This window comes from Echiichthys vipera (assembly GCF_963691815.1).
Source record: "Echiichthys vipera genome assembly, chromosome: 17".
Classification (NCBI taxonomy): domain Eukaryota; kingdom Metazoa; phylum Chordata; class Actinopteri; order Perciformes; family Trachinidae; genus Echiichthys; species Echiichthys vipera.
The window spans coordinates 3,325,018-3,352,900 of NC_139842.1; the positions used below are offsets into that span (position 1 = coordinate 3,325,018).

General features: G+C 40.1%; 2 protein-coding genes across 5 annotated transcripts; one reads left to right on the top strand and one right to left on the bottom strand.

Moving 5' to 3' along the window:
- Positions 1–563: 563 nt before the first annotated feature.
- On the bottom strand, positions 564–10,215 carry dhrs7ca (dehydrogenase/reductase (SDR family) member 7Ca). Of its 4 annotated transcripts, none has more exons than XM_083930542.1 (8): positions 10,086–10,195; positions 6,892–6,974; positions 5,904–6,069; positions 5,713–5,825; positions 3,716–3,926; positions 3,531–3,623; positions 1,503–1,652; positions 564–1,086 (listed from the first exon to the last, which is right to left on the bottom strand). In XM_083930542.1, exons 2-8 carry the CDS (start codon positions 6,943–6,945, stop codon positions 881–883), a joined length of 993 nt encoding a protein of 330 aa, XP_083786668.1. In that variant the 5' UTR covers positions 6,946–6,974; positions 10,086–10,195; the 3' UTR covers positions 564–880. The 4 variants fall into 4 exon arrangements, with proteins under 4 accessions (XP_083786668.1, XP_083786667.1, XP_083786669.1 ...); XM_083930541.1 differs by having other exon boundaries at positions 6,779–6,974; positions 10,086–10,151; XM_083930543.1 differs by lacking the exon at positions 6,892–6,974 and having other exon boundaries at positions 10,086–10,215.
- A 2,296-nt stretch (positions 10,216–12,511) lies between these two features.
- Positions 12,512–27,361, top strand: LOC310959296 (splicing factor U2AF 65 kDa subunit-like). The gene is given in 14 exon segments (XM_083930592.1): positions 12,512–12,819; positions 14,007–14,181; positions 14,734–14,837; positions 15,820–15,974; positions 16,107–16,223; positions 16,300–16,438; positions 16,521–16,600; positions 18,347–18,368; positions 18,371–18,412; positions 18,415–18,437; positions 20,080–20,202; positions 21,197–21,283; positions 22,535–22,777; positions 24,253–27,361. Coding segments are annotated over 14 exon segments (1,491 nt in total). The 5' UTR covers positions 12,512–12,770; the 3' UTR covers positions 24,385–27,361.
- The last annotated feature ends 522 nt before the right edge of the window (positions 27,362–27,883 follow it).

Here is a 27,883-nt window from a genome sequence, read left to right on the forward strand (position 1 = left end):
TTATTAATTTTGATTATTCTTATTACTCTTATTATTATTATTATTATTATTATTTGATTCCATAATTAAATAATTAGATTAAAATGTCATTAAATCACGATACATTTAAACATTTAAGTTTATGCTATCATTATTATTATTATTTATATTTTTTTTATTAATTTTGATTATTCTTATTACTCTTCTTCTTCTTATTATTATTATTTGATTTAATAATTAAATAATTAGATTAAAATGTCATTAAATCACGATACATTTTAACATTTAAGTTTATGCTATCATAATTATTATTATCTAAATATTTCTATCTAGTAACTAAATAATAAAATAGATTTAAATAATAAATCAAATAAAAATAAATCACAATTAATTACAAGTATAACCTAGAATTCAACAAATATGAAGAATAAAGTTTCTAATATTAAATTAATATTAACTTAATTTAGCTTTCCTTTAGAATAAAATCTAAATAATTACATGTTTTTTTTCCAGAAAATCTCAGTGATATAACAATAACAAAATAGATACAAATAAAAATGAAATGACTCACACACACTAAGGGCTTTCACGTGAATACTTTTATTTTCATCCTAATGACACAAATACAAGAACATGTGCATCATTTTCTTTATAACTGAGTATTTTAATGTAAATTCTGCGCTCTGAGGATCATTTCATGCACGTTAACCTGTAAAAAATACAGAAAACTGTGGAAAATAAACATTAAACTATTAAATATGAAGCGCCCTCTGTATGTTGCAGGTCAGACGCTCTGCAGACATGTTTAAAAGAGAAACAATCTGCATTTTAATAATAACTTTACGACCATATTTCTGTGTTTATGACTGATAAACATCCTCAGTGACGCACACCGTACACGCTACATGCTCTCAGCGGCGTCGGCGTTCTTCACCCCGGCGGCCATCACAGCGAAGAACACGTTGGGGAAGAAGGATCTGGCGTAGACGGCCATCTTTGGGAGCGAGGGAGCGATCAGCACCTCTTTCCTCTTGCTGCTCAAAGTCTTCGCGATCTCGGTCGCCGCCTCGTCTGGAGACACACCGTCAGGTTTGTTCGTGTACAACACTGCAAAGGGATGAAATAATACTTTTAAATGATCTTAGACACGTTCTCACAAACTTAACAAACGTTTTAGAGGTGAAAATTGGCGCCAAAAACCCTTATTTTTTACTTTTTGATAAGCGTTTCTGTGGTTTGCAGAAAGGTGCAATGCCAGTTTCTTTTCTGGTGATGAGGCTGCGATGAATCATTATTAATAATCTCATAAAACGCGTCAGAAAAAGGTCACGGGGTCACCGATGATTTAAAAACCACCACAGAATCGGTCCTTTCGTTCATCTCAAACCGAAGTGTCGCTCAGGGGAAACTGGTCCTGATGGCGTCGGACCAGGAATCAAATCCTCGCGGGACCGAGAATCTACAGACGCTGTAAAGACGCCGCACAGGAGCACTTTTGCCTGTCTGCCTCTGGTTTTACTCACACGACCAGATGGATTTGGACGCCGTCTCCGCGGACGACGCAGAGCTGCTGATGAAGGTGTGGTTGATGGTGCTGACGGAGATGCCGTACTCCTCCACTTCAGCCCTCAGGCTGTCAAAGAAGGCCTGAACTGCGTGTTTAGAGGCTGCGTCTGGAGAGAGAAACACAGTGAAACCATATCTTTATCTCACAGCTGACCGCTCGTGCTTATCGGTGCCACAGACTGTTTAAAAAATGGACGTAGCGTCTCCGTCGAGGTCCGTTCTCTCAGCTTGATCCAATCGTCCTACGGGAGTCGCCATCTTGTCAGACTTTGACCCCGCGAATGTCCCCACAGACACGCAGATGTGAATACTCGGCAAAGAGGCAACAAGTGCTTCCATTAGTGGGTCACGTGATCAGTCACTGTTGTTTTAACTCACTCTGTGATAGAAAGGAACTTAACAGACAAATCTTACGGATTATACCTTTAACAAGGTTAAAGCTTCGTTTTGAGAAATGTTTCCCTCCGAACAAGCACAGCTGCTTCTGTCTGAGGACATTTGTTGTTGATTTAATCACAACAATCAAACCAAGACACGCAAAACAACCACAAAGAGACACAAAACAACCACAAAGAGACACAAAACAACCACAAAGGCACAAAGGGACAACAAAGAGACACAAAATTACCACAGACATACAAAAACAACCACAGAGACACAAAATGACCACAAAGAGACACAAAACAACCACAGAGACACACAAAACAACCACAGACACACAAAACAACCACAAAGAGACACAAAATAACCACAGAGACACACAAAACGACCACAAAGAGACACAAAACAACCACAAAGAGACACAAAACAACCACAGAGACACACAAAACAACCACAGACACACAAAACAACCACAAAGAGACACAAAACAACCACAAAGAGGCACAAAATTACCGCAAAGAGACACAAAACAACCACAAAGAGACACAAAATTACCACAAAGACACAAAACAACCACAAAGAGACACAAAATTACCACAAAGACACACTAAATGACCACAGAAATACAAAACAACCACAAAGAGACACAAAACAACCACAGAGAGACACAAAACAACCACAGAGACACAAAATGACCACAAAGAGACACAAAATGACCACAAAGAGACACAAAACAACCACAGAGACACACAAAACAACCACAGACACACAAAACAACCACAAAGAGACACAAAATAACCACAGAGACACACAAAACGACCACAAAGAGACACAAAACAACCACAAAGAGACACAAAACAACCACAGAGACACACAAAACAACCACAGACACACAAAACAACCACAAAGAGGCACAAAATTACCACAAAGAGACACAAAACAACCACAAAGAGACACAAAATTACCACAGACATACAAAAACAACCACAGAGACACAAAATGACCACAAAGAGACACAAAATGACCACAAAGACACACAAAACAACCACAAAGAGACACAAAATGACCACAAAGACACACAAAACAACCACAGACACACAAAACAACCACAAAGAGGCACAAAATTACCACAAAGAGACACAAAACAACCACAAAGAGACACAAAATTACCACAGACATACAAAAACAACCACAGAGACACAAAATGACCACAAAGAGACACAAAATGACCACAAAGACACACAAAACAACCACAAAGAGACACAAAACAACCACAGAGACACACAAAACAACCACAGACACACAAAACAACCACAAAGAGACACAAAATAACCACAGAGACACACAAAACGACCACAAAGAGACACAAAACAACCACAAAGAGACACAAAACAACCACAGAGACACACAAAACAACCACAGACACACAAAACAACCACAAAGAGACACAAAACAACCACAAAGAGGCACAAAATTACCACAAAGAGACACAAAACAACCACAAAGAGACACAAAATTACCACAAAGACACACTAAATGACCACAGAAATACAAAACAACCACAAAGAGACACAAAACAACCACAAAGAGACCTCTGAACTCACACGCGGTGCGGAAAGGCACAGCCAGTTTCCCCTGGATGCTGTTGACCAGCAGCAGGTGACCCGTCCTCCTGGAGATCATGGACGGCAGCAAACCTGAAACAGAAATGTCGACACGCTGCACAAACAAAAACAACACAATAACACTTTTAAACAGCCTGGAATCTGAAGGCGTGTGCGTCGTCTACCTTTGGCCAGCGTGGCGGGGCCAAAGTAGTTGTTGTCCATCAGTAAGTGGTCCATCTCCAGAGACACGCTCTGTGCCGGCGCCTTGACCTTCATGCTGCTGTTGAGGAGGAGGATGTCCAGGCAGCCGTAACACTCCAGGATCTCGGAGATCACCTCGGGAAGGCTCTCCATGTCCCCGAAGTCCAGCAGCACCAGCTTAGAGGGAAACGTCTGCGGAGGAGAACCAGGGATGAGAGGGAGGCGGTGCAGTGGTGGGAGGTACATTTATCATATCATATCATATCGTAGCGCAACTTATCCTATTATGTTGTATCGTATTGTATTTTATCGCATCTTTTCATATTATGCCGTACTGTGTCTTGCCGTGTTGTATCGCATCTTATTGTATCTTATCGTATTATGTCGTACCTTATCTTGTCGTATCTTATCGTGTCGTATTGTATTATATTGTATCATGTTTTATCGCACCTGATCGTATTATCTCGTATGCTAAGGTATCATATTGTGTTGTATCGTATCTTGTCGTAGATTATTGCATGTTATCGTATTATGTTGTATTGTAACTTATCATATCGTGTTGTTTTGTATTATGTCATATCGCATCTTATCGTATTATGTTGAATTGCATCTTATCGTATCTTGTCATGTCATATCGTAGCGCAACTTATCCTATTATGTCGTATCGTATTGCATCTTTTGATATTATGCCGTACTGTGTATTGTCGTGTCGTATATCGCATCTTAGCGTATCTTCTCGTATCTTATCGTATTATGTCGTACCTTATCTTGTCGTATTATGTCGTACCTTATCTTGTCGTATTATGTCGTGTCGTATTGTATTATATCGTGTAATGTTTTATCGCACCTGTTCGTATTATCTCGTATCCTAAGGTATCATATTGTGTATCATATCTTGTCGTATAGTATCGCATGTTATCGTATTATGTTGTATTGTAACGTAACATATCGTGTCGTTTTGTATTGTGTTGTAATGCATCTCATCGTATTATGTCATATCGCATCTTATCTTGTTATGTTGAATTGCATCGTATCGTATCTTGTCATGTCATATCGTAGCGCAACTTATCATATGTCGTATCGGATCGCATCTTTTCATATTTTGTCGTACTGTGTCTTGTGTCGTATCGCATCTTATTGTATCTTCTTGTGTTGTATCGTATCCTATCATATCTTGTCGTATAATGTCGTGTCGTATTGTATTATATCGTATAATGTTTTATCGCATTTTATCGTATTATCTCGTATGCTAAGGTATCATATTGTGTCGTATCGTATCTTGTCGTATAGTATCGCATTATGTTGCATTGTAACGTAACGTACAACGTAACGTAACATATCGTGTCGTTTTGTATTGTGTCGTAATGCATCTTGTCGTATTATGTCGTGTTGTATCTTGTCGTATTATGTTGTATCTTATTTTGAATATCATATCGCACCTTTTCGTATTATCTCGTATGCTAAGGTATCATATTGTGTTGTATCGTAGCTTGTCGTAGATTATTGCATGTTATCGCATTATGTTGTATTGTAACGTATCATATCGTGTCGTTTTGTATTGTGTCGTAACATATCTTGTCGTATTATGTCGTATCACATCTTGTTGTATCTTGTCGTATTATGTCGCATTGTAACGTATCATATCATGTCGTTTTGTGTTGTGTCGTAATGCATCTTATTGTATCATGTCGTATCGTATCTTGTCGTATCGTATCTTGTCGTATCGTATCTTGTCGTATCGTATCTCGTTGTGTCGTATTGCATCTTATCAAAAAACAAGTCTAGTTTTGGCTTCTTGTCTCGTTTCAGACGTTGTAAGTTCCACCAAAGACACTTTTCCCTCTGAACTCCTGATTTCATTAAAGAACTATTAGAGTCCCACGACAGAGATTAGAGAAAAAATGATATTTTCCTCTCCCTTTACAACCAGTTCTCACTCCCAACTCTCAAATACGTCAGCGTGGTCACGTGTATTTACCACAGTGGGGTCGGAGGCGTTTGCCAAATCATCGGCGAGTTCTTCAAGTTTCTCCCAGCTCTTCCCGCAGAGGATCAGCCTCGCTCCGCCTTTATGAAACACACCTGCACATTCTGCACGGATGGATTAGATTAAAGTTAAAAACACACATGGAGCAGCAGAATCTGTCCTCATGTGTTAACGCACGTTACCTTTTCCAAGCCCCGATAAAGCGTCGGTTATAACCACCACTTTATTGCGTACCGATGTCTTGGACAACAAACTCGTGACGAAGCCGTAGAGGTAGAAAAATCCAGCCGTCAGCACGACCACACAGGGCACCAGCAGCACGGTGGTGGTCCACACTGGGTCCATGTCCTGGAGGATGTTTATATCAAATATGCAGAATTAAAACAAAAGTTTATTCGTATTTGTTTAATTTGTTGTTGGAAGATTAGTCACAACAATCAAACCAAAGCACGCAACACAACCACAAAGAGGCTCAAAACAACCACAAAGAGACAGAAAACAACCACAAAGACACAAAATAACCACAAAGAGACAGAAAACAACCACAAAGACACAAAATAACCACAAAGAGACAGAAAACAACCACAAAGACACAAAATGACCACAAAGAGACACAAAATGACCACAAAGACACTCAAAATGACTACAAAAGACACAAAAACAACCACAAAAACAGTCAAAGTGACCACAAAGACACACAACATGACTACAAAGAGACACAAAATTACCACAAAGAGACACAAAATGACCTCAAAGAGACACAAAATGACCACAGACACAAAATGACCACAAAAACACTCAAAGTGACCACAAAGACACAAAATGACCACAAAGACACACAAAACGACCACAAAGAGACACAAAATGACCACAAAGACACACAAAACGACCACAAAGAGACACAGGGGCTCGCAGAAAGAACAGGTGACATTCTGGGAAACACGCTTATTCACTGTGAAATGAAATGAGAAGAGATGCTCTCGTCTGACGTCAGGGAGGAAGTGAATAAATGAGGCGTTCTCTAACACGTCGAGCACGTTCGATGACTTAAACACACTTTTAGATGGAGAATGATGTTCTCTGGAGATGCGGATGAGATGAGATGTGATGTCGAGGACCCGTTAGGATCCAATGAACGTGATGTACATGAGAAGAAGGAGTGTTTCATACCCGAAGGCTCTCCGGCTCCGTACCATTGGACTCCATCTCGCCCTCCACAACCATCTTTAAAGCTTTAAACTATTCTCACAACTCTGGAATGAAGACAGAGAAGACGTCCTTTATCCAAGGTCTCAACAAAGAGTGAATCATAAATGCCACATCATCAATGTTTCTATATGAATGTTTAGATATTTAATCCACAGACAGTCGGTGCCTAACGAGGTACGATCTCATTCCCAAATCATTAAACGGGGTCATGACGTCGTTACAAGGATTTCATTCTTAAGTTTGACTTTAGGTTTCATGAATTGTGAACGTGATTATATCTTTCACATGAACAGCACCGAGATTTGGAAAGATCAGAGCTTCTGTTTGAGGTGTCGGACATTTTTAATCACAACAACCAAACCAAGACACACAAAACAACCACAAAGACACACAAAACAACCACAAAGACACACAAGTGGCTACAAAAACATAAAAAAGGACCACAAAGAGACACAAAATGACCACAAAGAGACACAAAGTGACCACAAAGAGACACAAAGTGACCACAAAGAGACACAAAATGACCACAAAGAGACACAAAATGACCACAAAGAGACACAAAATAACCACAAAGAGACACAAAATGACCACAAAGTGACTACAAAGAGACACAAAATGACCTCAAAGAGACACAAAGTGACTACAAAGAGACACAAAATAACAAAAAATGACACAAGGTGACACAAAATGAACACAAAGAGACACAAAGTGACTACAAAGAGACACAAAATTACCAAAAAGAGACACAAAATAACCACAAAGAGACACGAAACAACCACAAAAAGACACAAAGTGACTACAAAGAAACGCAAAACAACCACAAAGAGACACAACACAACCACAAAGAGACACGAAACAACCACAAAGACACAAAACAACCACAAAGTGACTACAAAGAGACACAAAATAACAAAAAATGACACAAAGAGACACAAAGTGACCACAAAGAGACACAAAGTGACCACAAAGAGACACGAAACAACCACAAAAAGACACAAAGTGACTACAAAGAGACACAAAATGACCACAAAGAGACACAAAATGGCCACAAAAAGACACAAAATGACCACAAAGAGACACAAAATGACCACAAAGAGACACAAAGTGAGCCGAACATTGGGGATTGTCGCTCTCGTGCACATGTTTCCTGTCTGGGCCCAGAGGCCGATCGTCTCTTAATCGGTCCTCGATCTCTTCACGATCGGCCTGAAACGACGATCGTGAAGTGTAACCTGTCAGACACAAGAGCCGACACACACAGAGCCGACACACACAGAGCCGACACACACAGAGCCGACACACACAGAGCCGACACACTCAGAGCCGACACACACAGAGCCGACACACACAGAGCCGACACACACAGAGCCGACACACTCAGAGCCGACACACACAGAGCCGACACACTCAGAGCCGACACACTCCTTGTGTGTTCTGGATGTTTCCAGGGGGGAATTTGAAGACAACCTTTTGCTCTAGGTTTCCATGGCGAGCCCCGGCTGTTCCTCTAAATATAAACCGCCCTGGAAATAGAAACCGTGCGTCTCACACAGACTCTAACGCCACAGAGTACGAGGCTCTGCTGCTATTCCACAACACAGTCCAGAGATAAACAAACAGGAACAAACAAACAGGAATAAACAATCAGGAACAAACAAACAGGAATAAACAAACAGGAATAAACAAACAGGAACAAACAAACAGGAACAAACAAACAGGAACAAACAAACAGGAATAAACAATCAGGAACAAACAAACAGGAATAAACAAACAGGAATAAACAAACAGGAACAAACAAACAGGAACAAACAAACAGGAACAAACAAACAGGAATAAACAATCAGGAACAAACAAACAGGAATAAACAAACAGGAACAAACAAACAGGAACAAACAAACAGGAACAAACAAACAGGAATAAACAGGAACAAACAAACAGGAACAAACAAACAGGAACAAACAAACAGGAATAAACAAACAGGAACAAACAAACAGGAACAAACAAACAGGAACAAACAAACAGGAATAAACAATCAGGAACAAACAAACAGGAACAAACAAACAGGAACAAACAAACAGGAATAAACAAACAGGAACAAACAGGAACAAACAAACAGGAACAAACAGGAACAAACAAACAGGAACAAACAAACAGGAACAAACAAACAGGAACAAACAGGAATAAACAAACAGGAACAAACAAACAGGAATAAACAGGAATAAACAAACAGGAATAAACAATCAGGAACAAACAAACAGGAACAAACAAACAGGAATAAACAAACAGGAACAAACAAACAGGAACAAACAAACAGGAACAAACAATCAGGAACAAACAATCAGGAACAAACAAACAGGAACAAACAATCAGGAACAAACAATCAGGAACAAACAAACAGGAACAAACAAACAGGAACAAACAATCAGGAACAAACAATCAGGAACAAACAAACAGGAACAAACAATCAGGAACAAACAATCAGGAACAAACAAACAGGAACAAACAAACAGGAACAAACAATCAGGAACAAACAATCAGGAACAAACAAACAGGAACAAACAAACAGGAACAAACAAACAGGAACAAACAAACAGGAATAAACAGGAATAAACTAACAGGAACAAACAAACAGGAATAAACAAACAGGAACAAACAAACAGGAACAAACAAACAGGAACAAACAAACAGGAACAAACAAACAGGAACAAACAAACAGGAATAAACAAACAGGAATAAACAGGAATAAACAAACAGGAACAAACAAACAGGAACAAACAAACAGGAATAAACAAACAGGAACAAACAGGAATAAACAAACAGGAACAAACAAACAGGAACAAACAAACAGGAACAAACAAACAGGAACAAACGATCAGGAATAAACAAACAGGAACAAACAGGAATAAACAAACAGGAACAAACAAACAGGAACAAACAAACAGGAACAAACAAACAGGAACAAACAATCAGGAATAAACAAACAGGAACAAACAAACAGGAGCTCTTTTTATGCTTTTGCAGCAGCTCAAGGTCAAAGGTCAAATCCAACGTGTCGGGGCATCTTGTCGCACGAGTCACTGATACGTCAAAGAGAGGAGGTCGCGTCTTAACTGACCTCTAATGTTGCAATAAAGGAAGTAGCAGCCAACACTTACTGCAGGTGTTCGGGGTCGATTCCCTCTCCTGAGTCCGGCTCGTTCACGGAGCTGCTCCGACGTGACGGCCCGCAGAGCTGCCACAGCAACACTGTGGGATTCCAGCTCTTTTAATAGCTGCACAGCTGAGTCGGTGATTTTCCACGCATGTTGTCCGCATGTTATGTTTAGAGTGACAGCAGAGGGGGGGGGCTGTGGACGAGAGGTGGTAACGGCGTGCTTCTGTTAGGGGCATTTCTGAAAAGTTAAGACGTTTAATGTAAAAGTCAAAGTGCAAAAGCTTCATGAGAGGAATGCGTTTTATATTTTTTGTATTGAGCAGTGGTGGAAAGTAACTACTGTCATTTTCGGACTATAAGTCGCACTTTTTCACGTGGTTTGGCTGATCCTGCCACTTATACTCAGGCGCGACTTAAATATTAAAATATATAATTTCACATGTTCGTTTAAAAGATAACGGAGCAGCAGAAGGAAAGTTTGGAGCGAGCGAGAAACTTGTGAGGGAGTGGCGAAAAAGCGGAGGATACTTTAACCGCAATGACGAAAAACAAGCTAATCGCGGGCTAAAAGCTAGATCGCAAACGTTTGCTTGAACAACGTGCTGGCGGGAGAGGCTCGTAGTTGCCAAGGCGATGAATGTAAATGACCTTGCGGGAGGTCCCTCTTGGTGTTAGCGCTTAATGCAACGCAACCGCCTCTCTGTCAGAGCACGGACCCAAAAAATGGGACTTATATATGTTTTATTCTTCTTCATTATGCATTTCTTAGCTGCTGCGACTTAAAGTCCGGAAAATACGGTACCTACATTTACTCAACTACTGAACTTAAAGTAAAATTCCAGGGTAAAATCATCCCAGGGGCTTTTTCCCAGAGGGGCAAATACACTCATCGAATCAGCCAGAGAGCGCTGTCGCCTCTTCCATAGGACATGAATGGCGTTTTTACCGCGTATCGTGTGTAGGGGACTTTAGCATGCTAATGATGCTAATCCTGACAACTAGCATCCGAGGAGAAGTGAGGGCCAGAGGCTAGCTGTCACTCGAGAGGCCACGCCCCTAATTATTCATAAACTTTAACCTCCAATAAAATAAAAAATTAGCCTGGTACAAAAAAAATCCCCCCCCCCTCAGTGTTGTCATGGAGATCTGAGCTAAACACACAGACTAGAATGTTCTTTTGTCCTTAAACAGGTTTAATGATGCTGTGTAAACGGCCTGTTTAACATGGGGCTCAATGAGAAACTGCTCTGTTATGAAACCTGCCCCTAGTGGACACTCAGAGAACTGCAGTTTCTGCAGTTCCTGATTGGATCAACCAGGAAGTCGCTGTGTTGGGGGCTTGAGATATATGATATATGTATATATATAGAATTGCAAACACTTTAATAAATATAATGCTATATTTTCCCAACATTTAGGTCTCACGCACGTCTTGTTTATAATCATTTTTTCCATTTAACTGATATCTGTAAATAAATAAAACGTATACATTAAAAAAGTAGCAGAATTACAGTTTAAAATATTGTTTTACTTGAGTAAAATCTGTAAATACGGTAAATAAATAAAAACGTATACATTAAAAAAACGGTACGTCTGGGTGGTTTTATTTTGAAGGTGTAACCGGATGTTATATAAAAATATATATAAATCGAGTTGCAAACACTTAAATGCTATAACTTTCACAACATGTAGGTCTCACACCATAGACTGTATAAAAAACACATTTTATCTGTAAATAAACAAAAAACGGTACGTCTGAGTGGTTTTATTTTGAAGGTATAACCGGATGTTATATATAAATATACATATAAATCGAGTTGCAAACACTTAAATGCTATAACTTTCACAACATGTAGGTCTCACACCATAGACTGTATAAAAAAACACATCTTATCTGTAAATAAACAAAAAAACCGTTACGTCTGAGTGGTTTTATTTTGAAGGTGTAACAGGATGTTATATATGTATATATTTATAAATATATGTAAAAATCACATTTAGGTCTCACACCATAGACTGTATAAAAAACACGTCTTGTTTATAATTATTTTTTCCATTTAACTGATATTTGTAGATAAACCGTTACGTCTGAGCGGTTTTATTTTGAAGGTGTAACCGGATGTTGTACATATATATCCCGTCCTCTTGACTCCCGTGAGATCTCGGTGTTTTTGCTGCACTCAGCGGGCAGTTGGTCCCTCTCCGCGGGCAGTTGGTCCCTCTCCCCGGGCAGTTGGTTCCTCTCCGCGGGCAGTTTGTCCCTCTCCCCCCTCAGACTCAACACGGACCTGCTTATTTTTGATTTTATTTTGAAGGTGTAACCGGATGTTGTACATATATATATATCCCGTCCGCTTGACTCCCGTGAGATCTCGGTGTTTTTGCTGCACTCAGCGGGCAGTTGGTCCCTCTCTCCGGGCAGTTGGTCCCTCTCTGCGGGCAGTTGGTCCCTCTCCGCGGGCAGTTGGTTCCTCTCTCCGGGCAGTTGGTCCCTCTCCGCGGGTAGTTGGTCCCTTTCCGCGGGCAGTTGGTCCCTCTCCGCGGGCAGTTGGTCCCTCTCTCTGGGCAGTTGGTCCCTCTCTCCGGGCAGTTGGTCCCTCTCTCCGGGCAGTTCGTCCCTCTCCCCCCTCAGACTCAACCCGGACCTGCTTATTTATGATTTTATTTTATTTTAAACACAAACAAAATGTCGGATTTCGAGGAGTTTGAGAAGCAGCTGAGCGCGAACCGCCAGGGTGAGTGTTAACGGTCGCTCGGAGCCCGGACACGGGCTCTGTGGAAGCTAACGGCGGGGACCGTTAGCCGCCGTGACGCTTTGATGAATGAACTTCAGCGCGGACTTTCCCGCGACGTGACTCAGCTAATTAATGTCAGCGCCGGTAACGTTCATGCTGATGATGGCGGTGGTGTCAGCCTCGAGTCACAGCCGTTAATAATAATAATATTATTAATAATAATAATCACTGTTAATAAACTGTTAATGACGTTAATAAGCAGCACACACTTCACTGGTCACCAGAGTTACATCAGTTTGATATTCAGAATAAAAACCGCTTAATTTAATTAATATTAATATTACTTATGTATCACAAGGCTTGGTTTTTAATAATGTATATTTTTATGATTTTTTAAATTATTTTTTAATTATATTTTATGATTTATTTTACTGATTTTTTATATTTTTGCTCAAATTAAATCTATTATGGTTCCTTATCTTTTTACTTGAAGTTGTCAAACCACTTTTGCAACATAAACACTAATATTTCTTATGTATCACAAAAATTGTTTTTGAATAATGTAATTTTAATGATTTCTTAATATTATTTTTTATGATTTTTTAAAGTAAACTTAAATTCTTATGATTTTTTGAATGATTTTTTTAAATATTTCTGCTAAACTTAAATCTATTCTGCTCCCTTATGTTTTTACCTGAAGTTGTCAAAACGCCTTTGCAACATAAAAAGTTGCCAAACCACGTGTGCAACATAAAGACTAATATTCCACTGACATCACAAGGCTTGTTTTTGAATTATGTATTTTTTTTTATGATTTTTAAAAATCATTTCTTACTTATTTTGTGTCTGTGTTTGTGTGCGCCTGTTAATCTATAATAATTCCTAGTATTTTATCATGTTTTTTGTGTTAATTTAAATTAACTTTGGCTGTTAAACAAGTGAAGTTTCCCTCTGAGATTTGACGTGGATAGAAGTATAAAGTAGCAGAAATTGGAAATACTCAAATTAAGTTTTGTACTTCAGTAAATATAATAAAGTATAAGTAAAATAAAACACTTAGTCCACCTCTGCATAAAGAGAGAGGAGCTGAATGATGATCAGAATTGTTGGTGGTTATTTTTCTAAGTTAATTATTATTTTAGTTCATTTATTGGCAGAAAAATAGTAACTGTTGCGTTCTGCTGCAGAGAGAGAAAGAGAACGACACAAAAAGAGGAGTCGCAGCGCGTCTGCCGGCCGAGGAGACAAGCACCGCAGCTGGAGCAAAGACCGAGGGAGCCGCAGCCGGGAGAAGAGAAGCCGCAGCAGGGACCGCAAGAGCCGGGACCGCCTCAGCTCCTCCCGGGACCACAAGAAGCACAGGTGGGTGGGTCCAGCGCTCCACAGCTGCAGGATTTTACTGTGAAAATAACACAAAAGTCCAATATTGTCTCTCTGTTGGCTCTGGTTCTGGTCTCTACCGACTCCTGAGGGGAATGTCTGCACTTACATACAAACAGACTTGTGAACGTTTATGTTTGAATATGCAAATGAGTCTTTATCTTGTTAAATATGTGCTCATTTTTCTATATTTCCTGAACAAAAATGTGAATAATGGATAAACCCAGGTTCAAAAATTCTTGTTTTATATTGTCGACGTATCAGAGTCAAAGGTTTCTTTTTTTAGGGTTCGTACGGGTGCTTGAAGTCCTTTAAAATGCTTTAATTTTAATGTTTTTAAGGTTTAAAAAGTGCTTGAAATTGTATCTGAGTTTCTTTCACAACAAATATTTTTAGGGCGCACTCCCACTGTGCCTCTGTACCGTGCCCAAACAGGTTTCAGGGCTAAAGTCTAGTTCCACACACGGTGACTGGACTTTAGAGAAGCGATCGCACATAAACATGAATGTCCCTGATTCTGTCCTCTCTCTGCAGCCACTCTCCGAGGCGAACACGGAAGAAACGAACCTGCAAATATTGGGATGTGCCTCCTCCCGGCTTTGAACACGTCACACCAATGCAATATAAAGCTATGCAAGGTACCTTTCTTTTTTCTTGTTCCGTCCCAGAGTCCCTGGAGGCTGCTCATCTGCTTACTTTTATAAAAACAAACTTTCACTTTAAACTTAAAAAAAGAGTAAAAACATAATTTACAGTCATAATCCCTAAGAGACACGTTGTTTCTAGTGCCCTCTGTGTCGGTAAGATGTAACTGCAGGCGAGTCTGTTCATAGAAGACAAAAAATTCTTATTTCGTGAAAAAAGTTTTTTACTAAGTCGAAAGATTGTGACAAAATAATCCTAATATATTAAGAAAAAAATGCACATGTTGGAGATCATCATTCTGCTCAAGTCTGTGTTAAAAAAGTGAACTAGTGAATGTAACGTTACTAATCAGGACCGGTTTAAACTGGGCTGGAGGACCAAACCGGTTTAAACTGGGCTGGAGGACCAAACCACTTTAAACTGGGCTGGAGGACCAAACCGGTTTAAACTGGGCGGCAGGACCAAACCGGTTTAAACTGGGCTGGAGGTCCAAACTGGTTTAAACTGGACTGGAGGACCAAACCGGTTTAAACTGGGCTGGAGGACCAAACCAGTTTAAACTGGGCTGGAGGACCAAACTGGTTTAAACTGGACTGGAGGACCAAACCGGTTTAAACTGGACTGGAGGACCAAACCAGTTTAAACTGGGCTGGAGGACCAAACCAGTTTAAACTGGACTGGAGGACCAAACCAGTTTCCTGTCTACACCTGCTGGGGACGTGGAGTCGTGACCTGGATGTAATTCCAGTTCTATGAGGACGCGCTCAGCCTGAGTAGTTTACGGAGAATGTATCCTGACATGTTTGACTGAGAGAGCGTCCGATAATAAAACATTAATAATGAAACTGTGACGTTTCCTCTGACGATAATCGTGGCGTCAGAGTCTCGTATCGTGACATCAGAGTCTCGTATCGTGACGTCGCTCTTGTTGCCGTTGTGTCGGTGAAGCTCCTCATGTTGCTCTCTGTCCCTCAGCGGCCGGTCAGATCCCAACGATAGCTCTGCTGGCGGCGGCGGCGGCGCCCACCGGAGCGGCTGCGGCTCCGACGCAAGTGCCCGTCGTCGGCAGTCAGATGACCAGACAAGCACGACGCCTCTACGTCGGGAATATCCCCTTTGGAGTCACTGAGGTGTCGTCTCTCTCTCTCTTGTTGCTCTTTTCTTCCACTTCCTGTTTCCTCTTCCACTTCCTGTTCCCTCTGCGATCTTTATACCGAACTATTGATTACGTTGTTCACGTTGTTCACGTTGTTCCTCTTCAGGAGTCCATGGCCGAGTTCTTCAACGCTCAGATGAGGCTCGCCGGACTTTCCCAAGCGCCGAGCAACCCCGTCCTCGCCGTGCAGATCAACCAGGATAAAAACTTTGCTTTCCTAGAGGTGCGTGCGGCCATCTTTATTATATATATATATATATTTATATATATTATATTAAAACACTAAATCCTCGTTCCAGTTCCGGTCGGTGGACGAGACGACGCAGGCGATGGCCTTCGATGGAATCATTTTTCAGGGTCAGTCGCTTAAGATCAGACGACCGCACGACTACCGGCCGTTACCCGGCATCTCCGAGCAGCCGGCGTTCCACGTCCCAGGTTTGTGACCGCGGAGCAAAAAAGCCACCGCGCACTTTTATCATAAACGTAAACAAATGTTGTTGTTGTTTGTTGTCCGCAGGCGTCGTCTCCACCGTCGTCCCCGACTCGCCCCACAAACTCTTCATCGGAGGTCTGCCGAACTACCTGAACGACGACCAGGTATTTAACCCACGCACACTCCACGGGTGCACTCACGTTCACTCATTTGTCTCTTTTTTGTTTATTTATTTATTTTTTCTTAGTTGCACTTTAAACACGCACAAAATATGTCAAAGAAAATGTTTGAAAAATCAAAAAACTGTGTTGTTGTCGAGAGAAAACAGCAGAAAACTGGATGTTTATCACAAACAGGACGAGACTCCAGAGCAAAATACAGAAAATAACAATTAAAGAGAGGGAAAATATAAATAAGTTCATATTTAATGACGTGTGAATATAAAAATCTGATGTTTTAAAGTGTTCACAACAGATAATCTGCTTTTTTAAAAATATTTATACTATTTTATATTAAACAAACATCACGTCGTTGATCATATCTAAGTATTATTTAAATAAAAAAGCTTTCTGTGACTCGTACCTTTCTCATGTTAAGCGTTCTGATTAAAGAAAGGTAAGAAAGTCCAGTGTTTTCACAGAAGAGGCTGAGAAACAAACATTTATTTACTTTGAAAGTTGCTCCAGATTCATTTGAGTCAATGTTGTACAAATAAAAAGTCCACCTTTAAGAAAACAGGATGTTTTATTTTGAAAATCAGTGTCACACATCCACGACTAGATGATTAAATTATGATATGGACTAAACACGACTGAAGTCTCAATAAACCACTCCATAAATAAATACAGAAATAAATAAATACAGAAATAAATACATGTAGGTGAACAAAATGTTTATTAAATGTAAAGCATTTATTTATTTATTTAAACATTTATTGATTCATTTATTTATTTCAGCAATTCTTTATTTATTTATTTATTAACTTGTTCCTGTATTTGTTTATGCAATTATTCATTTATTCTTTTATACATTTATTTATTTATTCATTGATTTCAGTAATTATTTATTCATTTTTTAATGCATTTATTTAAACATTAATTCATGCATTTATTTATTCAGTCATTCACTTATTTATGCATTTATCTATTTATTTATTCGTTTATTTATTCTTGTATCTATTTATTTATTCATTTATTTCAGTAATTATTTATTCATTTTTTAATGCATTTATTTAAACATTAATTCATGCATTTATTTATTCAGTCATTCACTTATTTATGCATTTATCTATTTATTTATTTGTTTATTTATTCTTGTATCTATTTATTTATTCATTTATTTTTGTATTTATTCATTTATTTTGTATTTATTTATTCTTATATATATTTATTTACTTATTTGTTAATCATTCTTTTATCTATTTTTAACAGTTAGTCATGCATTTATTTACTTTGTCTTTTATTCCAGCAAATATTTATTTATTCATTTTATTTTTGCATTTATGTGTTTATTTATTGAGACTTGAGTCATGATTAATCCTTTTTATCAGTCGACCAGCAGAAAACTAATTGACACTGAGCTGAGCTGAAATGAAAATGTTATTTTTTAAATTTTAATTAATTTCTTCAGTGATAAAAAACTTTATCATCTTCAGCCTTGAAGTTTTTATCAAAGTCAGAAATGTGACACGATTCTCTTTGATCAAAACTAAAAGTGTAAGCGTGCGTGAAGATCAAACGTTAACGTAAACATTAGCTGATAAAGGAGCTTCCCTCACACTGACTCTGTCTCACACAGCACCTGATGTTTATCATTCACTGACTCATTTAACTTCTTTAATACTTGCAGTCTCGTTCCACTGCGTTGATACTCACAGCTCTCTCATTTTTGTCCCCCCACTTTGTCCCCAGCTAGGGGCCTGTAAGATCGTTAAGTCTGCGCTCTTAATTTGTTCACTAGTTCTCATCCACTGCTGCCGTGCCGACGTGTAACACCAGGCAAGTAAGACATTCTGGTCCTCACACGGACACTCTCCCAGCCAGCAGGCTTTCCTCGCTGGCTGCTTTCTGTCTCTCCCACCGTGCTTTTGGAGCGCGTTTAGGACCCAGGGGTTGTGCGGGGGTTTGTTTAGGAGTTGATGGTGATTGTGGTTGTTTTGTATTTTTAACGTAAAGGTAAGAAAACATCTCGTGCGACTGTTGTTGATGTCATTTGCCCCTTAGCTGGCAAAATGCAATGAAAGCCCTTTTTAATCTAAATAAGATTATTATTATTTTACTTTGCACCGTTTGCTGCTCAGCTTTTTGTGTAAAAAATGCTTCCAACTTTGAGATTATTATTAGTATTTCAACGTAGAGCTGGGCGATATGTTCAAAGTCTCAGGTAAATCGCACCTGTGCAGGTCAGAGATACCCGGATCGGATATCAGTTCCGATATTGACTTATTAGCGGCATCGCATTTCCGATAAATACAGCAACACCGTTCCAGCGATCTAGTCACTTTAATTCTAATTTGTTTGCAACACCAGTGACGTCGTCAAGCAGAACAAGCACAGCAGCGAGTGATGAGCACAGAGCAACACGGAGCAAGCGACGGACCGAGCAGAGTCTGCTGTTTGGTAACATCTCAAACTCGATACGCCAACAAGTCCGACAATATCTGCAACGCGAAAGCTGCGAGCGGTGGTGATAAAGTTGGTTAATTCAACACCGCAAACTTAAATAAGCACCTCCGAGAGCACGCGGAGCTCTGAGCTCCCAGCTAACTTTGGTGGATGCACTGCAAATATAACATTTTAATATACTTGTTTGCATTGAAGTGTGAAATATTGAAATCTATACGCTGTGTGTTTTATATCGTTTTGATGAAATATATCAGTAAATATATTATTTTGATAGTAAAAACAAAATTGCAATTTTCAAATGATCTTCCCTCAGATGTTTAAAAACGTTTTCGGGACAAGTTTGAGTTTGTTATTGTCAGTTTCGTTGGGTTTTGTTTCTATGACGACGGTATGAATGTTAGCTAAGTGGCTACACGGCTAACAAAAGCTTTCTGTACGCTAAAAATGTTCATTTCAGTCTTTTTTGTGATAGTTTGCTAAGCAGGAGCGTCTGTGACGACAAAAGCACTTTTCTGAAAAGTTCAGATATTTTCAACTTGAGGTGCTCGGAGCGGGCGCACAGACAAGGCGGGAAAAAGACGCCTTTTCTCGAGGTGGCAGCGAACGCTCTCACCGTATTGAGAACGATTTAAAAAAGAGGGCGGCGCTCAGAAAGAAACGCGACCTGCCCCTCGACGACGTGATCGCTTATCACGATATCTTCACAATAAGACGATCACACGGAAATATCGCCCAGCCCTATTTCAACATAATATATAATAATAACTCTTTAATCTCAGGAAGTTATGTTGTTGTTCCCCAGACGAAGCTCAACAGCAGCTCTTCGCGTGTCTTCCCTAAACCCTCGAAAGAACCTTTTTAAGCGCTGTTGTCTCTTCTTTCGTCTTTTATAGCCACGCGACTGCACACCTTTTCATTTTGTTTCCAGTTACCGTGTTGTTAAACAGACTGTGATGTGATGGACATTTAGAGTTCACTCTGTGGGTCTCATAACCTGTCGTCTTGACTCTTCTTCGCAGGTGAAGGAGCTCTTGACGTCGTTCGGGCCCCTCAAAGCGTTCAATCTTGTGAAGGACAGTGCCACGTCACTGTCGAAAGGTTACGCCTTTTGCGAATACGTAGACGTCAGCGCTACCGATCAGGTAATGATACTGTGTCCTTTTCCACAGACCCTTTTCACACACGCACTGCAGACCGGAGCTCATCTCTTCATTACCTGGGAAAGCTGCATGTCAGGACATAAAGTTGGACCGGGCATTAAACAGACTTTACACTGCCAGCTCCGTCGTTTGATTAAGGCCACATGTGAGCATACGGTCACTGTCAGGAGAGTCACAGTGACAAGTAGGCGTGTTGAAGACGTTTTTTATCATGCATCTTGTGGAAACCGTAAGAAAACGAACATTCGAGGGTGAAGAGGAAGGTGGATTTACCTAAAGACGCCGACGAAAACTTCAAACTAGAGAGACGACGGGATTCAGGAACTTAGGCAGACAAATTCAAGAAACGGCAAGAGACTCTGTTTTTTATGACCAGATTACGAAACCACCTCTGTGACCGCAGCGTAATCCACGTCATGTCCTGCCTCCTGCACGCTCTACCCCGGCGCCACCCCTTTCTCTAAACTAGGGGTGGGCACGAGGAGTTCATTCCAAGATCGAGGGGTCGCATCAATTCCTCGATTGAGTTCTTGTTTTTCCAAATCTATTTTTAGAACGCATCTTCCTGCAGGAATAATGATGCACAGCCGACCCGACACCTAAAGCTTAGTCTCAATCAAAACAGTCACAGTTACCCTTTAAGGCAGGGGTGTCAAACTCAGGCCCGTGGGCCAAATCTGGCCCGCGGTGTAATTATATTTGGCCCCAAGATCATATCAAGGTTCTGTGAGAGCTGGTCCACGAGTATAAAGCACATACACGTCTACTTTTCTGTTCACAAACATGAGCATCCATGCTACCAGTCTCTGCACGCCGTCAGTGCAGGTGAGTGAAAACCACCTTGCACATGAGAGTTGTGTCTGAACCGAACAACACACTGGCATCTTTGAAAGTGTTGTAGTGGGAACGTGGCATTGTGTGTTGAAATCATTGTCCGTGTTGTTTGTTACTTTGAGGTCTGTGTTTTTTCCGTCAGGCAGTCGCCGGACTCAACGGGATGCAACTGGGAGACAAAAAGCTGATAGTCCAAAGGGCGAGCGTGGGAGCTAAAAACGCCAATCCTGTGAGTTCTTTTACCTTTAACGGTAGGACAGTGAGCCAGAGTCTGTGTGTGTTAGGACTCAAATACTGAAAGTGTGATTGAAGACTGGTGCACACTGAGGTCCATCATGCTGTTATTACTCTCACTCAATCATCTTCAGCCTCTTATCCGGGGTCGGGTCGCGGGGGCAGCAGCTCCAGCAGGGGACCCCAAACTTCCCTTTCCCGGGCCACATTAACCAGCTCTAACTGGGGGATCCTGAGGCGTTCCCAGGCCAGTGTGGAGATCTAACCTCTCCACCTGGTCCTGGGTCTTCCCCGAGGCCTCCTCCCAGCTGGACGTGCCTGGAACACCTCCCTAGGGAGGCGCCCAGGGTTCATCCTTACCCGATGATCCTGAACCACCTCAACTGGCTCCTTTCAACGCAAAGGAGCAGCGGCTCTTCTCCGAGTTCCTCACGGATGCTGAACTTCTCCCCCTCTCTCCAAGGGAGACTCCAGCCCCCCTCCTGAGGAAACACATTTCGGCCGCTTGTACCCGTGACCTCGTTAACAGCAAACCTCTGCAGCAGCATGAGAAGAGTCCCTACACACAAAACAAAGCACCAATGGGCTCCTTCCTTTGGGATTGACTTTGGTAATCCACTTGAATGGACTTTACTATGAGAGGAGCTGGTACAGGGGCCAGTAGGTAAGTCTTTGAAACACTCTTAATAAACTCTGGCTTCACTAACTACGCTGTTGCTGCTTTGTTTTGTGTGTAGGGACTCTTCTCATGCTGCTGCAGAGGTTTGCTGTTATTTTCAGCAGCATTAGTGGTTAAGAAAGACCTTTGAATGCCTTCACCGTGCTGCCCCGAGCTAGCCACGTCCGGCTGTTAGTGACTCTCCTGGATTTCTCCGTTAATAGCTCGTACATGAAAAAACTTGATGGCTTATTTAATGTAAGAGCCGAAAAGACCATGGGATGGTTTCACACATGATTTTAATGTCACGTCTGTTTTAGAACTGCTTTTTATTATTAAACCGTAAACAAGGATCCTCCCTGCAGCTTCTACTCTTCACAGTGGCAGATGGAGGAAGTGAAAGGTCAACGGAAACATTACTTCCACCATGTTTCTCCTCTGCAGGAATGAGAAGGATACAGTAACAGAAGGAGGGGGGGCAGGAAGCAGCAGGCTTTATGGGAAATATGTTTGTTATGAGACCGAGAGTCTGAATCTTCTTTTTAAAAAAACAAACGGTCTAAAGCTGACTCTCCCTCCGCCCCCTAGACCTCCATCATAGAGACCCCAGTGACGCTGCAGGTCCCTGGGCTCCAGAGGCTGCAGAACTCCGGCATGCCCACGGAGGTGCTTTGCCTCCTCAACATGGTGATGCCCGAGGAGCTGGTGGACGACGAGGACTACGAGGAGATCCTGGAAGACATCCGCGAGGAGTGCTGCAAGTACGGCAGCGTCAGCTCCATCGAGATCCCCCGACCAGTCGACGGCGTGGAGGTCCCTGGGTGTGGAAAGGTACAAGTTTAGACTTTGTTATTTCCATAGATCGCAGATTATTGTTACACACTGTTGAGATTAATTAGATCCACAAGCAACCACGTGTCATGGCATTTGTGCCTTTTCAAAATAAAATAGTTCTACGTCCTAATAAGCACAGTTCAGACCAAAGATTTGCGACCAGACAAAACTGTTTTAGAACGTTGCAGGTAAACGCTGTAGCGCCGTGAACTAACCAAGTCTCAAACCGTCTGATGTTTTCGCCCGAGACCCTGTCAAGTCTCCAGCAGCTGGTTTAAGAACGCTTCATCTGTTTCAACAGCCAATCAGCTCGTAGCAAAGTCTGCTGGTCAGGTCACTTACAAACTGGTTTAAAAGGGCAGTTTTGGACGGAGGCTCAACAAGCACGAGAGAGAAAAGGGAGAGAGAAAGAGGGACGGGCGAGCTAGAGAACAAATGAAGAGAGGGAGTGCCGTTCACGAGAACAAAGCAGCGAATTGGGGGAAATAAAACGGTATTTTCACCGTTTGATCTCAACTAGAAATGCAGCTGGAGCAAGTATCTCACTATCTCGGTCCTTATTTATATTTTATAATGCTACAAATTAAATCCAGCTACGAAAAAAAAAGCCTGGAAAGTTAGAAAGAAGTACAGAGAATCGTTGCTATGGAGTTGATACGCTGTCTCATTGGTGTGAAGTTTCCACTCGTCTCGTTGCAAATCTATGACCTGAACTAGGCTTTATATTTCATAATGGATAATAATAATATATTTTTTTAATACATATATAAACTGATAGCTTTCATGAGTACGTCTGTTTCATCGACTCTGTTGGACACAAGGAAAAGCCCACAGGAATTTCTGTGTGCTGCACTTTAAAGCAGCAGTGTGTGTGATTTAGTGCCATCCTGTGGTGAGTTAGAGATAACAGCCAACTGAACACCCCTCACCCTTCCCTTTCCAAGCGTGTAGCAGGAGCTACGGTGGCCTTCAGGTACGGCCACGTTGCCTTTTTAATTCTCTTTTTTTGCTTTTTTGGTGAGGAGGTTTCCTCCTGTGGCGTGGCATAAGTTTGATCTTGCATTATGAACTAAAGTGCAGTGCACGCTTTCAAATTTGCAGTGGCAGTGACGAGCACGTTTCGCCGAGCTCAAGCCGCCCCAAGTCACACTGGCTCTGAGCGAAAAAGCATTTAGCCTTACCGGTACCACGTAGTACTTTATGTCCCTCTCAGCCGTTCATAGTTTTTAATAGACCTACAGAGCTAACCCGTCCAGTAAATACAGGTAAGAAATGATGCGCTCAGGAGGAAAAGTCTGATTGTTGGCAACTTTCTTTAAGCTGTAGGAACCCTGAGTAAACTCCACTTCTCTAAGACGTCTCTATTTTCAAATTAAGAAAAGGAAAATTATAAGAGTTGAATGAACCGTGCACACATCGAGTCGTCTCATCTCCATACTGTTCAGGACGTGACTCTGTTTGTTTCTCTCCAGATCTTCGTGGAGTACGTTTCAGCCGCAGACTGTCAGAAAGCCATGCAGGCGCTCACCGGGCGCAAGTTCGCCAACAGAGTGGTGGTCACCAAATACTACGACGCGGACATGTACCACAGACACGAGTTCTGAGAGCGCGGACGGGCCCTCCTTCCTGTTTGGTCGGTTTCTCTCCTCCGAACAAGAAAAGACTGGTTTTATTACATCTGCTACTTTAACAGACTGGACTGCGGTGTGTGTGTTATCACTCGGTATCTAACTCCCAGCTTCAGCTTTAACGCCCACACAGGGAACTGATACCACTCTGGATCTTTAAAGAAGACCGTCGTGTCCGTCACATTTGTAGTAGAATGAACGTGACGTGCATCTTACCTACACTAACACTGCCTGACGATGCCAGAGTAGCTGTCCCATCGAGTCTGCAATACATGAGACAAAATGTCTGACAGACTGTTTAGATTTCCCTCCGAAGCACAAACGTCCATTTTTATCTGTTCAACATTTAAAAAGCCGTCATAAACGTGTATGAAGCTGCTATGAGAGACGAAAAAGATGTTTTAATTTATTTATTTTATCTTTCCAAAGCTATATTTTCATCTATACGTCACATTTTAAGTCAAGTCAAGTCAAGTCAAGTCAGTTTTATTGTCAAAAATTGCAATATGTATGACATACAAATGCAAAAAATGAAATTACAGTCCTCTCAGACCCAGTGCAAACAGCATATACATACAACTTAATAAAAATAATGCTCATTAAACAGTAATATACGATGCTGTTTCCTGCACTGCTCCTAAATGCTTCCTTTTTTTTATCCGAACCACCTAAAGGGCCGTATTGTAAATATGAAACATTAACATATAAAAGGTTATAAAGACGTATAAAGTCGCTCATGCGCGCTGAAATCTACTTTAAGCTGCTTAAAAATTATTTGCTTTGGTTGAAACATTTTTATCAAACACAGACTTGTGACAGTTTAAGCCCCTCCCCCCGAACAGTGATTGTCCAATCAGAGCTTAGCAACTGTAACTACTGCTTTAACGGTGCGTTCCAGTTCTACTCAGAAGTCGGGATTTCCAAACTCTTGAGTCGTAACTTTCAACTGCAAAGACGCCCGAGGTCAGATTTCTGACTCGGAAAGTCAGAATATCCACACGACCCCTGGTGGACATTTAAAGATGGCTGCCCCCGTTGTAAACAGTACAGAAGCTCCTATAATAATCATTTTATTAACACAGTCAGTCATACGCATTGTATTGTTAGATGTGTATATATATGGAAACGCTGTCATAGTGTCATTTACATTAAAACTACAAAGCAGGCCGTGAGAATTGAACTTCTACAAATCCAAAAATTTGCAAATGTTAGCACGTCTGGCAAACTAGATTACTACCTACTGCGGCTAACTCATCATCGTCTCTAAATCCAATGAGCATAATGCTAACGCTAGCTGGTTTGTGGGGTTTGGAGCGTACCTATGTTCACTGGGACCTGTGTTCCCCGCTTGTACGTGACTGGTTGTCCCTGTTTGTCACAGAAATAGTCCTTTGTTCTCTGGTCTGTTATTTTTTCGACAATTGGTGCCAAATACCACGGCTAATGTAGACCCTAACACTACCCACTAATCCTGACCCTAACCGCAACCTCTAACGCTAACAAATGCTAAATTAAATCCACGAAGGCAGAGGCTTATCCGACCGGGTAACATCGGGATGAACCCGTGAGGTTACAGGTTATGTTTGTTAGTTAACTAGCTAGCTGTACGCTGCAAAACAACGCTGCTTATTTCCATGATTTCCACATGAATCATTAACTGGTGAGGACGCTAACCTTTCAACCTGCTAGCCTCGGTCTTTTAGCACAATATTATTTATCCATTAAGTTCATATTTTGACCTTTTTTAAGAGATTCTGGTTTTAAAACCAGCTGGAAACATTAAAAACTCGCTGTTTTCAACAAATTCATGGAGTAAAACTGATGTTAGCTCGACCCTTTAATTAAACTTCATAAAACAGCTTTAAGAATAATAAATAAAGCTGATTATCATGAAGCTACTAACCCGTCGTTTATCCAGTCCTGTACCTTTAAACTTTTTAAATATTGTATTTTTAAAAACAAAGGAAATTCTGTTTTGAGTTAGAAATAAAAGCCTTCCTGTTTCTATTCAACACGTTTTCAAATTAAGAAAAGGAAATTATAAATATAAATATAAATATAAGAGGGTTTTGCATCTTTGAAACATGCAAAGTTCAAGTTTTCAGTTTCAAAAAAAGCCTGAAATGTAAAATAATGAAGGATTACTGTGTAAAATGGTTAATATGTAAAAGAAATAAGGATTTTAATTTAGAGGAAAGTTATTTTTCTTATGTATTATTGTTATTTTTGATCTCTTTTTTGCATCGTTGATATTCTGGGACGTCTTAATGGATATGCACAAATAAGCCTTTTCTCTTTATGGGTTATTTTTTAGGTTTTTATTATGTGAAATAATTAATTTAACCGAAATAAAACTATTAATTTAATCATTCATAAGCTTTTCTATCTCCAGCCGACAAAACCAGTTAACCAACTAAAAATTAAAGTTTATTTTGTCTACTTCTGTCTTAAATCAAAGACCCATAGATTAATATATTAAATATATTTTCAACATTGATTAAAAGTTTCTGATGATTTCACGGTAAATCTGCCACTTGTTAACCTGTTTACCCCCATGGCAACAGTAACTAAGGGGGAGGGGCTTAATGAGGGTCAAACACGTCCATCTAACCAGCAATACTTTAAAAAAATACTTTTTTTTGCTGTTTAAGTCAGAAAAACTAAATCCGTCCGTCTCCGTGGTCTTATTTAAGAAATAAAGCAGATTATGCACACGTTAGGAAATGCACCTTTTGAGTTTTGTAGATGTCAAATTGAGTTATTTTTTTACGCTGTATTCTTTCTTTTGTGTGTTCTGTCGAAGAAAACATGAAATAAAAGCTTTTATTTCTTATTAAATCACATTTATTTGCGTGCGGGCACTCGGGGGGTGAGAGAATATGCACATTCAGCAAACGTGTTCTGTTTCAAAGTAAATAAATTGTATTTTAGTGTAAAATGTGTACAAACGTATCAGCTGATATTAAACAATTACTGTATTTTATACATTATGGGACAAAGTTGAGTTTGTACAGTCCCTGCCAATAAATGCTTGCATCCACCGTCAGTCTGCTGACTCATTCTTTCTGGATTAAATTATTTGTTTCTTTTTCTATTTTTTATTTATTTATAAACTTCAAGTCATTTATTTCTATATTAATCTGATGATTCTTTATTATTTATTATATATATATTATTTTAGTTTATTTAATAATAATAATAAAACTTACTTATTATTATTATTTATATTGTCATTCATGTTAAAAAAATGTTCCTGGTTTAATTCTGTTGTGTTATATTTATTTAATTAATTAATAATTTTATTTTATATACTTCTAGTTATTTATTTCTATATTAATCTGATGATAGAAACATTGATATATATATTTATTAATTCATATTATTATTATTATTTATATTTATTATATTATTATTTATATTTATTATTTATTTATTTCTATTTTTATTCTTATTTTATAAACTTCTAGTACTTAAT